This window comes from Azolla caroliniana, unplaced genomic scaffold (genome assembly GCF_043228905.1).
Source record: "Azolla caroliniana isolate FFs.n. ecotype wild unplaced genomic scaffold, voAzoCaro1.0.p SCAF_12, whole genome shotgun sequence".
Classification (NCBI taxonomy): Eukaryota; Viridiplantae; Streptophyta; class Polypodiopsida; order Salviniales; family Salviniaceae; genus Azolla; species Azolla caroliniana.
This window is the reverse complement of record NW_028230447.1, coordinates 833,513-848,226: the sequence shown is the minus strand read 5'-3', so window position 1 is coordinate 848,226 and position 14,714 is coordinate 833,513. Positions and strand designations below refer to the sequence as shown.

The 14,714-nt window shown below is 36.6% G+C and overlaps 2 protein-coding genes across 3 annotated transcripts; one reads left to right on the top strand and one right to left on the bottom strand.

The window, feature by feature from the left end:
* Positions 1–311: 311 nt before the first annotated feature.
* On the top strand, positions 312–3,944 carry LOC147856718 (adenylyl-sulfate kinase 3-like). 2 transcript variants are annotated; one of them, XM_087328836.1, is made up of 6 exons: positions 344–675; positions 1,200–1,340; positions 1,972–2,121; positions 2,365–2,483; positions 3,327–3,411; positions 3,524–3,934. In XM_087328836.1, exons 2-6 carry the CDS (start codon positions 1,262–1,264, stop codon positions 3,673–3,675), a joined length of 585 nt encoding a protein of 194 aa, XP_087184962.1. In that variant the 5' UTR covers positions 344–675; positions 1,200–1,261; the 3' UTR covers positions 3,676–3,934. The 2 variants fall into 2 exon arrangements, with proteins under 2 accessions (XP_087184963.1, XP_087184962.1); XM_087328837.1 differs by lacking the exon at positions 1,200–1,340 and having other exon boundaries at positions 312–675; positions 3,524–3,944.
* A 3,234-nt stretch (positions 3,945–7,178) lies between these two features.
* On the bottom strand, positions 7,179–10,189 carry LOC147856717 (nascent polypeptide-associated complex subunit beta-like). Its single transcript, XM_087328952.1, has 6 exons — positions 10,100–10,189; positions 9,397–9,464; positions 8,179–8,327; positions 8,052–8,108; positions 7,549–7,587; positions 7,179–7,459 (listed from the first exon to the last, which is right to left on the bottom strand). Exons 2-6 carry the CDS (start codon positions 9,462–9,464, stop codon positions 7,317–7,319), a joined length of 456 nt encoding a protein of 151 aa, XP_087185078.1. The 5' UTR covers positions 10,100–10,189; the 3' UTR covers positions 7,179–7,316.
* Between the last annotated feature and the right edge of the window lie 4,525 nt (positions 10,190–14,714).

The window sequence follows — 14,714 nt, the reverse complement described above, 5'->3', positions numbered from 1 at the left end:
ACATGCATGCATGCATCCATACATCCATCCATACATGCATGCATGCATCTATCCATCCATCCATGCATGCATCTATCCACACACACATCCATACATGCATGCATGCATCTATCCATCCATCCATGCATGCATCTATCCACACACACACACACACACATACATCCATACATCCATCCATCCATACATATACATACATCCATCCATCCATCCATCCATGCATACATACCTACATACATCATGCATGTATATATATATGTAACATATGTGTGTATGAGACCCCTGTCTGTATTGTTCATCGCCTTTGCTTTCGAATTGCTTCCAAAGCCATGCGTCCTCAACCCACAGCAGAAGCAGCAGCAGGAGCAGCAGCGACAACAAATCTCTCTCTCCCATTCCATCGCATTAGGGTTTCTGTTCCTGTTCAGACATTCTTCACCACACGCTCCCGCAAGCTTCCACTCTGCCTCTGTATCAGACACGACGAAGAAGCAGCTTCATTGCCATCGCACTCACCATCGTTGTGGTCCGATGCATTATCGTCGTCTTCTTTGAATTTTCAAACACTACGCAGTTCTTTCACTCTCCAACAGCAAACTGCAACAGATGTCCATGATAGACGTGTTGGCCTTGATGGAATATCTCCAAATCCAAACAAGGATGTCACTTCAATTCCAGGTTGGAAATCCGCATTTTTATGTGTAGTGTCCATTTTTTTTTAGTTAAGACAAGATCTGGATTATCAAAGATAGTTCTGTGTTTTTGATTGACCATTGTATTTAGTCATTCTTATGCTGGCTAGATCAATAAAGACAAGACAAGTTTCGGCCTTGAATCGAGTCACACTTTCTGCTGGAAGATCTAGAGTATCAAAGGCAATACTAGTTTCTGGCCTTGTGTTAGTCGTTCTCATGGGCAAAGAAGTATTCTTAAAGATAAATGTGGTTCTCAGCAGTGTAATTAAGATTTCTTATAATCAATTACTGAATTAGCAAACATAAATATGTTCTTTGGCCCTGTTTTTTCTTTTTTTGGTTAAAGAGATCTGTATATTACTAAAGACAACCATATTTTGAGACTTACGTTTAATCTCTTTTTTATCTTCAACCGATTATCTTTTCCTGACTAGGACTGTTTTTTTTTACTTGCGGTGAATTCTGTGCACAACTCTTGCTTGACAAAGCATTTCTATCCTTTTGAAGGTATAATATATCCCCCAGCGACAACAGTGGGGAAATCTACAAATATTGTCTGGCAAACATGCATGGTGCAAAAGGCTGAAAGGCAAAAACTGATTGGTCAGAAGGGTTGTGTGATATGGATCACAGGACTTAGTGGGTCAGGTAGTGACTATTACTTGCTTGAAGTATTCTTCACTTCACTTTCTACCTTTAAAGAGGGCTAGCTATTGTTGGGGAATATTGATGTTTTCTATGATGACACAATGAAAAAGATGGTGAGAAAGACCAAATAAGTCATAGTAATACCACACAAAAATTATTTTCAACCTACACCACAACATATGTGAGTTATCAGATTCACAAAAATGCTAAGATTTGTTAATGTACATGCTAATAAAAGTAAAGTAAAATTTAATTGTGATGACGATTTGAAAGTCTGTGGATACAGCTTAAGAGTATGTTTCTGCATCAGATTACTGACAATTCTCATTTTTAAGCTTCATAATGAACATCGAAGTACTAAAATGGTCGAATTACCATAAACATTGTAGTCTAGGCTACAATCCTTCATCATCTCACCAATTTATTCTATCAAATCAAATGAGAACACCAACCCTAGAGCCAGGATAACTCTGTAATTCTATGTGAGAAATGACATGAGATTATTGGAGCTTTCACAGTGATGTACTAGAGTTGTTGATAATCTTGGTGCTGTTGCATAAATTGTCATTATGTTGAGTTCTAAGAGGTGTGTATAGTTTCCCAGGACATAACTTGGACAATTTTTTCTCAGGGAAGAGTACATTGGCATGTGCATTGGACCATGCTCTTTTGAGTAGAGGGAAACTGAGCTATGTGTTGGATGGTGATAATTTACGGCATGGACTCAATAATAATTTGAGTTTTTCAGCAGAGGATCGCACTGAAAACATTCGACGTGTTGGTAAGATAATGACAGCTCAGTCATATGTTCTCTTTTTCTGCAAGTCACCATGTGCTTAAAAAACTCTGGTTTTTTTATCTCTTAATGAGGTATCAGTTACAAGTTTTGGCACTTGACTTGTTTTTTTCTCTCTTATTAAATGAGGCATTGGTTTTTCATTTTCACCATTTCATTCGTTTTCTTATTTTTAGTTCCATTACCATTTATGGGCATAAATTGATTTACTTCTATTTCTGTTAATAGGGGAGGTTGCCAAGCTCTTTGTGGATGCGGGCATCATTTGCATCGCCAGTCTGATTTCACCATACAGGAAAGACAGAGATGCGTGTCGTAGACTTGTAGAAGAAGGGGAATTTATTGAGGTAAATGTGCCCATGTCCTCTAGGTTACAATATGGTATGAAAAGTGCGTAGTAATCATGGTGTGACTTGTATGCAAGAAGGTTCTAGACAACCATCTGCTACAGTTTCGTCAATGGGACGTAAAACCTCTATATTGCGTGCTTTCACATGACACTGCTTATTTTTTGGATTTTCATTAATAAAATTCACCCTTTTCCTCTTCAATATGTGTGTACCCTTTTACGTGGAAGTTTACTCATTAATAAAAGGGAAAAGTACCAGGATACCCCTGGAAGTTCGTCTATTTACCAGAATGCCCCTGGAAGTTCCAAATTCACCAAACTACCCCTATGTCCAAAAAATTACACTTTCTAAAGTAATTATACACTCAAATCTTTGGTAAATAAGGCTAGTTCGGGTCCATTTCTTCCATCTTTGGTAAATAGGGCTTGTAGATTTGAGTGTATAATTACTTTATAAAGTGTGATTTTTTGGGCATAGGGGTAATTTGGTAAATTTGGAACTTCTAGGGGCATTCTGGTAAATAGACGAACTTCCAGGGGTATCCTGGTACTTTTCCCTTAATAAAATTCACCCTTTTCCTCTTCAATATGTGTGTACCCTTTTATGTGGAAGTTTACTCATTAATAAAATTCACCCTTTTCCTCTTTAATATGTGTACCCTTTTATGTGGAAGTTGTATGTGTAAAAATAGGGTAAAAAATCCAATTGAACCACTGTGAGTGATCGCATGGGCACATTTTACTTGTCCATAGTTCCTGAAGATTGTTACATAATCTCAACTTCAATTACTGCTTGAATGCAGTAATGTTACTCATTACTTATATTTCCATTCTCATCCAGGTTTACATGAATTTTCCATTACAACTATGTGAGGAGAGGGATCCAAAAGGTCTGTACAAGCTTGCTCGGGCTGGCAAGATCAAAGGTATGAACACACAGCCTATGTGCTTTTCGGAGACTGAAATATACGTTGTTTTTTTTAATGTGAATGCTTGTATAACTTGAATGTGGTTTGTGTTTTCTTAAAATATATCTAGGATTTACAGGCATTGATGATCCGTATGAACCCCCTGTGAATGGTGAGATTGTGATGGAACCAATAGAAGGACGGTGTCCTTCACCCACACACATGGCAGAACTATTAATAACATACCTGGAGGAAAGACATTTTTTTGCTCCACCCCCTTAACATATCCATTTCTTTCCCTTTATATGTAAGGCATGCAGGCCTGCCACTTATAAAGACGTGTATATATATATCTCTTTATTAAACTTCACCAAGTAGATCCTATACATCAGCTGACACCTTCTTTGGGAATATGGTCTAAACCATCCATTGAAGCTTCTAGTTCAGATCTCTTTCATAATTTATTCAAAACATCTCTTCTAGACGTTTGTATATGGCCCTTGGCTCAGGGCCGAAAAGGAAAAAGACTAGGTTCTGTTGTATATCACTCACTTGTGATTGACTTAAGGCCCATTTACAGCATGTTATACATGTAAGTTAATCAGTCATAACAAATCATTTTTGCAATCTTCTCTTCACTTAAATGTTTCTTTACCATTACAGTGGCATCATTTTTGCAATCTTCCCTTTACTTAAATGCTTCTTTACCATTACAGTGGCCACTTATTGTTTACATCCAATCACATATTTATATTTTCAATTTGATGCCAATGATATAGATGTTGTAGGTCACCGCTACCATGAATTAGCCACACACTAGCCTATCCTCTTATTGCAACATTAAACCTAACCGCGCTAATTACAAATAAGATTTGTGTATGAGTTAGTGGTAGCCATTTTGAAAGGTGAGGAATTACAATATTGGATATACACTTCTCCCACTTGTGTGAGTCGCCTACTCAATTAGTGGATTAATTAAAAAATAGGCAAGTTCAGCCTAGGTCACAATAAAAGTAAAGTCTGCGCCTTTAAATATATACATAGACACTAAATCAATAATGGCTTACATCCCTTGTAATTTAACTGGAATTTTATAGTATACTAAATAGGTACTCATTGTTTATACGTCATTGTTCTCCACCTTAAAACAATGTTTCACAAACAATGTCCATGACACAAAAAAAACTCATAATGTGAGGTGGTGAAGTTATATTTATGATTCGCCTTAAGGCTGCTAATAAGATTTTCCGATGCTCAATTTAGTGCCAATGTAGACATAACAGTCCTATATCTCTCCAATTGAGTTCAGCTTGGCTCACAATAAAAGTATAGTCTACGTCTTTAAATATAGGGAAAAGTACTAGGATACCCCTGGAAGTTCGTCTATTTACCAAAATATCCTTGAAAGTTCTAAATTTATCAAACTAACCCTATGTCCAAAAAAATACAGTTTATAAAGCAATTATACACTCAAATCTACAAGCCCTATTTACCAGAATACTCTTCAAACACAAATTTCTTTACTTAAGCGATTATACATACATCGATTCTTTTTGTGGTGATTATTTTCTAACATAGAAGATTCAATGAACCTCTTTTTCTTCTAGGCAGGCATGCATTCAGTTTATGGAATCATGTAAGAAGAAACAGAAAAAACTTCTAGGAGTAGAGGGGATAAATGTAAATCCACAACAGAAATTGAATAGGCCTCATGGAAATAGAACAAATTCTATGATTCCTCTAGAAACATGTTTAGATCAAATTCTATGATTTCTCTACAACATCCAAAACAATGGATGTGATGAATCTTCTTTTTATTTTATTTTTGACAGGAGCATCTGAGTGATGGAAGAACATGCACAAGTAACGATAATTCCCCTAGAAGGGAAACAATGAAAATGTCAAGGCAATGCAAATAGGGTTTCCAGATTGATAGTGGTTATGAAAGACTGCCTGAAATGAGCATGGTGGAAAACAAACTATTTGAAGATGCAAAAGATATTAGGCGAGATAATAATCCTAATCAAGTGTTCGTGACGTGGTTAATCATTTTGAAAGCAAATGGCAAAAGAAACTAAGAAATGAAGATGGAAAAATAAGAGACCTAAAATCTCCCAACATGACACAAAGTTTGCATATGGATGAAGGTTCTATTGCAAGCATGAGATAAGAGAGAAGTACCAATGTTTGTGAAACAAAAGCTTCAAATGCAATGGAAAGACGTTATTGAAATCTTGATGGCCGAGTCCATCACAAGTACCTCAATTGAACATAGTGGTTTACAAGATTCATTGAATTGATGTGCACAACGAGATGAATTTCATCCAAGAGCTAGTATGTAATGTTACACTATCTACTTCACTCTACATGGCGAAATAAATCCAACTAGAAGATGAAAACTAGAGTGAAAAAGAAAGACTGCAATGTTAGGTACAAAGGACCCAAAGAATCGCTTAAGTAAAGAAATTCGTGTTTGGAAGGTATTCTAGTAAATAGGGCTTGTAGATTTGAGTGTATAATTTATTTATAAAGTGTACTTTTTTGGACATAGGGTACTTTGATAAATTTGGAACTTCCAAGGGCATTCTGGTAAATAGACATAGATACTAAATCAATAAAGGCTTATATCCCTTAAATATATACATAGATACTAAATCAATAAAGGCTTCTATCCCTTGTAAGTTAACTGGGATTTTATAGTATAGTGCATAGGTACTCATTGTTTATACATTGTTCACCTTAAAACAGTGTTTCACAAACAATATCCATGACACAAAAAACTCATGATGTGAGGTGGTGAAGTTGTATGTATGATTTGCTTTAAGGCTGCTAATAAGATTTTCCAATGTACCAACTCAAATTCAGTGCCAATGTAGACAGAACAGTCCTATATCTCTCCAATTAGAAGAATCAATTGATGATCGAATGGTTCTCTATATATGATACTCAACTTCAAGAGTGCTAATCCCTGTATGCCTTTTGTCGAATAATTTACCAATTTTCTGCAAGCTCCGGCTTTAAAGAGCAGTTTGTCACATTAAACTTTTCAGGAAATAGTACAGTTAACAATTAAAGGTTCCCCTATGAATATCTTTATAAGGAAAAGCAGAGACATACTCACTGGAGAATGATGAAAACATACCTGTATTCCTATATCTAAAATTTAAGAGGATCATGCAATAGGTGACAGATAAAACCCATCCTTCGAAAGAGATAAATACAATGTTGGCCTCTTCACAGAAGGCAAGGGTCTGGTATCAGAGCCACTCACATCTTCAATGGAATTACATCAAACTATAAAATGGTAACTGTGTTTAAAAAACAGAGTGCAGTTAGTTCAAGACTTTGTTGAGAGTGATTTCTTTAAAGACGGGTATGAGAAACCTTTCCATGCCAGAATGTATGTGTCCCCCAAAATAAAGGACAATGGATTACATATGAAAAAGAAATAGGTGCAAATGAGTAAAAGTTACTACACAGACATGATGAAAGGAGAAAACTATGGGTGAAAGTATAAGGAAGTGATTAAAAGCCAGCAAAAAGAAAACTTTATACCATCCAAATCAATAATAAATGTTACAAAACAAGTTGTAATTGATATTCTGAACACAATGTGCTCATAATCTTTTCTCCATTGATGACTTTCATGATTTGTAACAAAAAGCTCAGTTGCATTACAAAAATTATTATAACTTCGAGTCAATTAACTTTGAAAGGCCAACAAAAACATATGGAACTACACTGTGATTCACAAAACTTTGAATTAGAAAAAAGAACAAAAGATTAAAAAGACTTTTCATAGATTGAATTCAGGTGGTCAAAATTTACTTACAACTACACTTTACCATATGTTGGGGGTACAACACAAACTATAAAAAGGGAACAAGAACTCTTTCAGGAGAAGAAAATTACTTTAGGGTGTCTCATTCATCTTTGGCAGCCTCTTCGAAGGTTTGTCCTTCTACAAGTTCAGGCACATCATCTTCTTCTTCATCCCCCTCTGGGATTGACTCTCTCCGTTGATATTGCTCCGCAATCTTTTTTAAATTCGCTAGGTTATCAGGTCCTGTAGTTCGAAGCACAAAATTTGAGTGAACGGAAATTTGAGAAATAATAATATTGATGAGCAAAGTGAGGGTTAATGCTATCATTTACCCAGCTGGTTAATAATTCCAGGTAGCAGATCCTGAAGCCCTGAAATAGCACAAACAAGAAACAAATGTGACAAGCTTACTTTATGAGATATTCTTTATTCCAGAATATATTCGCCATAAGATCACTTCTGGTAGCATTATTCATTCAGAAATGAAATATTCACAAGATTAATTCTCAAAATATTCATCACTCAAGACTAAACCCTAAACCCTAAACAATAAACTAGATTCACTTCTCGATGCACTCTTCATCCAAGGTATTAACAGATTATTTCTCAAATCATATTCATGAGAAACCTATAGTCCTCATGATAGATATTGAAGCATTCTTCAACAGGAAAAAATTACCACAAGAATACTTCTCAAAGCCATCTTCATCCAAGAGTTATATGCATAAGAATGTTTCTCAAGGAATTCTTCATTGGGAATCTCTAACCACAAGAATGATTCTCAAAGTATCCTTCATAAGGAATTTATAACAGTTTGATAAGAAGAGGCACTTACTTTTGGTCTGCGGAGAACCACTCACAACCCATGTATTTGCAGCAATTGATGCTTGTACTGAAATGACAGAAAAGATATCAACAAGATTCTTATTATAATCAAGTATAAATGCATGCATATTACAGACCTTTAGGGTTGGCAAAGTGGATGACAGAATCGTCTTTAAAAATATTCACTTCTTCTATTCCAGGGATAGAATTAACACCCAGCCTTTTTAGGGTATTCTGTAGTCTCTTATCGTCAGTGGTAGCAGCCTTGTGCACTGCTTTTTTCTTTCTATTTTCAAAAGCCAGATGAAGAAAAATGAGATACTTCACAGCATTCTTTTTTTCAAAACCTAAAAAGTACGGGCAAGAAAACAGATATCTCAGATCAAGAGCTTGTTAACTGTGGTTCACAAACCGCATGTAAACAGGAAAAGCATAAGAATGAGATGCCATACACTATGATTCATGAACCACGGTAATTTATCCAATAATCAGAGAGAAGAAGAATGCAGACCAGTAAAGATACAAAAATTTGTAACAAAACGTGCATGATTTTGATCATGGATGAACCTCCTGAGAATAGCAATGAGAGTATTATTTTGAACAGAAACAAAGCTCCTACACTAGACGAATGGAGCATGACGTTGAATACATGCAATTCTTAATACCAAAGCAATAAAATAGTTCACAATTTCAGATCCCAGAGAAAACACATTAAGCATATTTTGAGTTCATAAGCACCTTCTAAGAATTCATAGAAACCGGAATCTCCTCAGGCAAGCAATGAAAGCATTTTTCTAAAAAGAAACAGATCTTCTACTGTAGATGAATGGATAATGAAATTGAATACATACAATTCTTAAGACCCAAGGCAATAAAATAGTTCACGATTCAGATCCCAAAGCAAACACATTAAGCATAATGTTGAGTTCATAAGCACGTTCTAAGAATTAAAAAAAACAGGTAAAACATGACTCGGAACAGATCAACAGCAACAAAGACTAAATCTAACAAGTAAATATTGCTTAAAACAGATATGTAAAGTATATTCTAGGACCAAAAATCAAGAAATGATTTATAGCAGTTATAAACTTTCTACGGCATAAGCCAAATGAGTAAGAAATGATTTTGGACAAATACTCAACTTCTAATCTAAATGCAAACAAATCGTAAAAGAAATTCAACATATACACGAATTAAGGCAAACAAGTAAACATGTGACTTTGGATTTTGAGTGGATCGCAGATTCCACTTCAAAAGCTGTTTACGATAAGCATGTCCTAAGATCAAATAAAATATACTGCTCAATTTGCCAGACCAAATCAAATAAGAAAAAATAATTTCAAATAGTATTACACCTTCTGACGGTTCCCTTCCCTCCTGTTCGAACTGCACTTGCCATCTTCATCAGCTTTTCTCTGTCCATCTGCAAACAAATGCAGTAAACGAAAGAGCTTACATTTCATTATCTTTTTGTGACGAATAATCTGGCCATCTACGAAAAGCAAGGAAGATTTCATAGAATAACAACTAAGAGATCCATGTAAGCTTCCACATATAAATCCAATAAATCTTCGAGCCATATTGGTTTCTACAGCGTCGGGTCATAAACCTTCAACAAACAGCAATTAAGACTAAAAGACGGCTTCCAGAGAGGTAAATGAAGTAAGTCTTGAGAGCTCAACAAAGAAAGCGCCAAACAACGAAACCAAGCGAATAATAGTCAATGGCTTCTTATAAACAAACCAATGAAACCTTCCACTGAGCCTAACAATTGAAAGCCTGACAGTGGTTAATCCACGTAATCCGTGAGTCCAAAAACGAAATCCATGGACAGCTCAACAAAGAAAGCTTTGGAAGCTCTCAACAAGGACAGCTATCGAATCTCGACAAAGAATGCAACCAAAGCTCAACAAAGAAAGCGACGAGGATTCAACAAAGAAAACGTTTGGAGCTTCAACCGACAAAGGCTTGGCAAGGAGCTCAACAAAGAAAATCACGGAAGCTTTTTCGGTGAGGTAAAGAAAAAGAAAAGAAGAACAAGAAAACGGAGGAACTTACCTTAACAGGAGACGAGCCTTCTCTGTGGCGATGGTGGGATGGAGCTCGTCGGCGAACCCTAAGCAGAAGAAGAAGAAGAAGAAGAAGAAGACGAAGGAGGAGGTGGGACAGGGAAACGAGCTAAAGTTTCTCTCAGAGGCTTCTGCAGCCGTCCGATTCGACGTGCGAGATGCTACACCGTCCGATCCTCATCCCATTAGGTTTCTAGCCATTTCTTCGGTTTACCGGCTAAAAGCTACCTAAAAACCGGCAGCCGGCGCCGGGGACCCAAACAACGCTTAACCGGTTTGGCCTTGTCCCAACCAAACCGGTTTGGGAGCTTCCGAACTTGAACAGAACTCGTTTAGCCTTAACCCGATTATGCCTTAATTGGTTTGGAAACTAGTTTGCCCAAATCGGTTCAGTTCAGCTTGAGCCATCTTGAACCAAGATCAAACCAAGTAAGGAAGCTCGAGCCTAAACCGAATCGCCAAACCGTTTAAAAACGGTTTAACGGTTTAGTTCAGGCTTTAACTGAGCTGTATTCAACTCATGACGCTATATGTATAGGTATATATTTTAGTGTGGTACATGCTAAGATGTATGGAGATGTACATTACTCGATCTATAAAAAATGGCAAAGAACTACAATCAATGAGTAAGAAAGAAATCTATATTAACGTCTTCTAAGGCCAAATTTGGCCCATGAGACAATTGGTTTACAACAAAATAGGGTATTTACCCAATTATCAAAAATAAAATAAAAATAAAAATAGAACTTAAGCTAAAAGAGTTGAGAATGAAGAGCCAAGAGCGTCGTTTTATGGGGGGTTGATAAAATGGAGTTGCATGACTACCTACACTTGGTACATATGACAAGACCAAGAAATGCTCTTTACAAGCAATCGAAATATTTGCAAAGCTCATCAACCAATTGGCAAGAAACTAATGTTTAGTATACATATATGCATGAAACTGGACCATTGACACAGTTCTCCATCAAATGTAAATAGAATTGGGATATTCCACATTAACTACTCTATTGTGGCCATGGATCAACGATGGCTTTGTCTTAAATCATAACTGTATATAATATGAAAATCTCATGCTGGAATGTTTCTTCATGGTTTGACATATCATTTCAATCATAACAATCTAATGACACATTCAACTAACGTCTCACTATCATATGCATCTCATAGATTTTATATCAAGTCATTGGCTTTGATATATTCTCTCAATCTTTGTTTCTTTGTGTGTGTGTGTGTGTGTGTGTGTGTGTGTGTGTATTTACACACATGCTTAAATCTATTTTCATGGCATAAGAAGAACCCCTTCCTCAAGTTTCTTAAGATGGTATTATGATGTGAGGGGTTATTTGTAGAGATAAACCTATTTGGTGGGTGTGAGTGTTTCTTGAAGTGATTGATGAAATACAAGCTCATAAATATTGATGTTATCAAGTGTTGTTTTTGTATTATAGTTATATAGGTCATGCATGGAAGAGATCCACCATATTTCATTTGTTGCATAGATGAAAGGAAAATGAAAATAAGAAGAAATAAACACGAAGACGAATACACAAATGGGAAACTCTCTTGACAAGAAGTTTGATATAACCAACCGTGTAAACCGTAGTAAAGAATGACACAATTCACTCTTGGACAAGGATGTTAGGACTACTTCAACGATAGTTTGGAGAATATGCTTGATAACGTGGGCATAAACTACAATAGATAGGAACAAGGGACTAGTTACGAATTGTATTTATTGGCAAAGTGTATGTACAACCATATATTCGGTTACATGGAATATGTCAATCAGCCAAAGGACACATGGGACAACGTGAAGAAGGTATTTGTTGCTAATGCAATTGCATGCAAACAATTACGACACAAGTTGAACAATATGCAACATGGAGGTGTGTCTGTCAATGACTACATCTCAAAATGAAGTCATTGCATGATCTCTTGCCCCCATTCATGATGGGTAGGTTAACAAGGAACAACTAATGTTAAATATGGCAACGAGTTATGATGACAACTTAATAAATGTTCTCCAACTTACAATAGACATTGTCACGAAGTTAAGCGGAACCATAGGGGACTTGAACCCCAGAGGATGGGTTGCTTCGAGTTTTCCAAATTCAATGTTCAAGGATGTCGAAGTCCATGTTAGTTTAAGGTATGCGAGCGTTTTAACATGAACACCGATTTTAATGTGTATCGATATCTCAACGTTTAGATCAATGTAAATAGGTATTTGTAGGTCCAAGGGGGGGGGGGGAGGGAGGAGGAGGGCGTTATTATCATTATTATATTCTCTTAATTTATTTTGTTTCTTATAGCTTCTTCTTTTTTCTTCAAAGATTTTCCTCATTAGTATTAAGAAAAGACATGTAAACGCTACAACTTAAGCTTGTGTGCCCACAAAGCTTACAATTTTCCATGTACAATGATATACTACAATCCTAAGACCGAAGATAGGACTTTGTAAAAGGTATTGAAAAATTGTTGTTGCACTCTGTCATGATTCACTAGTATTCAAGAAAGGGTTCTCAATGTTTAAATCAATGTAAATAGGTATTTGTAGGTCCAGGGGGGGGGAAGAGGAGGACGGTATTATCATTATTATATTATCTCAATTTATTTTGTTTTTATAGCTTCTTCTTTTTCTTCAAAGATTTTCCTCATTATTATTAAGAAAAGACATGTAAATGCTACAACTTAAGCTTGTGTGCCCACAAAGCTTACAATTTTCCATGTACAATGATATACTATAATCCTAAGACCGAAGATAGGACGTTGTAAAAGGTGTTGAAATTTTGTTGTTGCACTCTATCATGATTCACTGGTATTCAAGAAAGGGTCCATGGGCGTTGATAGTTCCATTGAGGCCCTTGAGTTGACTCTATAAATAGGGATAACTTTTTCCATAAGTGAAGGAGCTTCTTCTTTCTCTTGCTCACAATCTTTGGTGAACCCTGCATGTTGTCATACTGGTCGTGGATTATAGCCAGTAAGGTCTCCTATATCTCAAGCAAGACATCTGAGAGGCGTTGATCTGCCGCATCATAAAGTCGGTTGCAACGACATTTCCATAATGCCCATAATATTATTGTGGTCACAGTTTTCCATATCTGGACAAATCACACTTGCTTTCGAGGTTGCTGAAAGGGGATGACTAATATCAATCTTCTATTATGTACCATCATTGCCTCTTGAACATTGTTTGCCTCATACAACATCAAACTGGAATGTAGCACGCTGATCCCCATGAAAATAGCAACCGACATTGATTGTTAAAAATAACGAAAGAACTTTATTCCATACTTGTTGATCCAAGGGACGGGACCAAAGGGCATGCTTGGCAGTCTCCGGAGCTTCATGGCAAAAGACACATTGTCGAAGATTGGGTGTTACATTCCCTTTCAATGAGTGACCAACTAGGAAGGTCGTATGCACTAATAGCCATATGAAGAGAATAAATTTAGTTGGCCCCTTGAATGACCAAATCCATCTCCAATAGATTTTCAAATGCAAAGTTGCGACCCCCCAAATAGTCCAATGTTTCTGAGCTGCTAGTATCCTTGCATTCCAAGACAACAATAATGCTCTTCCAAGTTTGATTGTGTATTGAAAGAAGGGAACCTTTATGATATGTTCCCCCAAGGAATGTGACCAAAACCAACCGCCCGGGTCTTTTGCATATAACCACAACATATCACACATATGAGAAATTCAAGCATAAGGATTAAGCATCCATTTCGTTCCAATTTTAGCAAAACCACTATGATTGGTGCACTTCACAAGTGTTATAGGTAACTGCACTCAAAGGTGTAAGGTTGTAATGTATGATTGTTTGGGACTTGAAAATAAGAAGCGCACTCGTTAGGTGAAACACCCTTGACAACCATCAACGTATCATTTACGAAGCATCCAGACCACATATGTTCCTTCCTAGGTTGAAAGGTTGTAGAAAATGAAGAATATGTTGTTGATATGTTAGTAGTGATTATCTTGACACCATGAGCAAATTGTAAATGTGCAAGACGATCTTCTTGTGACATTTCCTGAAATTGAGTCCAAGTTCTCACAGATGCAACAGGCCTGTTATCCAACTTTCCCTAGGCAAGGTGAGTTCTCAGGACCAACACTTTTCCTGCATTATCCCGAAATGAAGAATTGGCAATAAGAGGTTGATTAAGTAGTGCATCCCATGTAGAAGGCTTGTCCTTAAGCAAGAATGACTTAATCACATCCCATGCCCTTATGATTCCTAGCAAAAATCTATTCGATGCAAGATCCTACCTTGGTGTTTGTACATCATTCAAGAATAACCACTTTAAAGAGGGTGACCAAACACCGCCCATCTAAGGACTTAACTGTATCAACTAATTTAGAAATATCCCTTTCCAAGCTTCTGATCTTGGCAACAATCTTCTGATCACAAACTTCGTCAAAAGGGTTCTTGCCTACATTAAAAGATCTATCAAACCCAACCCTCCATTGCTTTTAGGTTGAATTAACACATTCCAAGCAACTTTGGCTATTGTTGGAGATCCTTGTTTTCCCCCCCAAAGGAAATTTCGGATCAAACTTTTCACTTTCGTTATTGGAGATCTAGAAAATAGCCA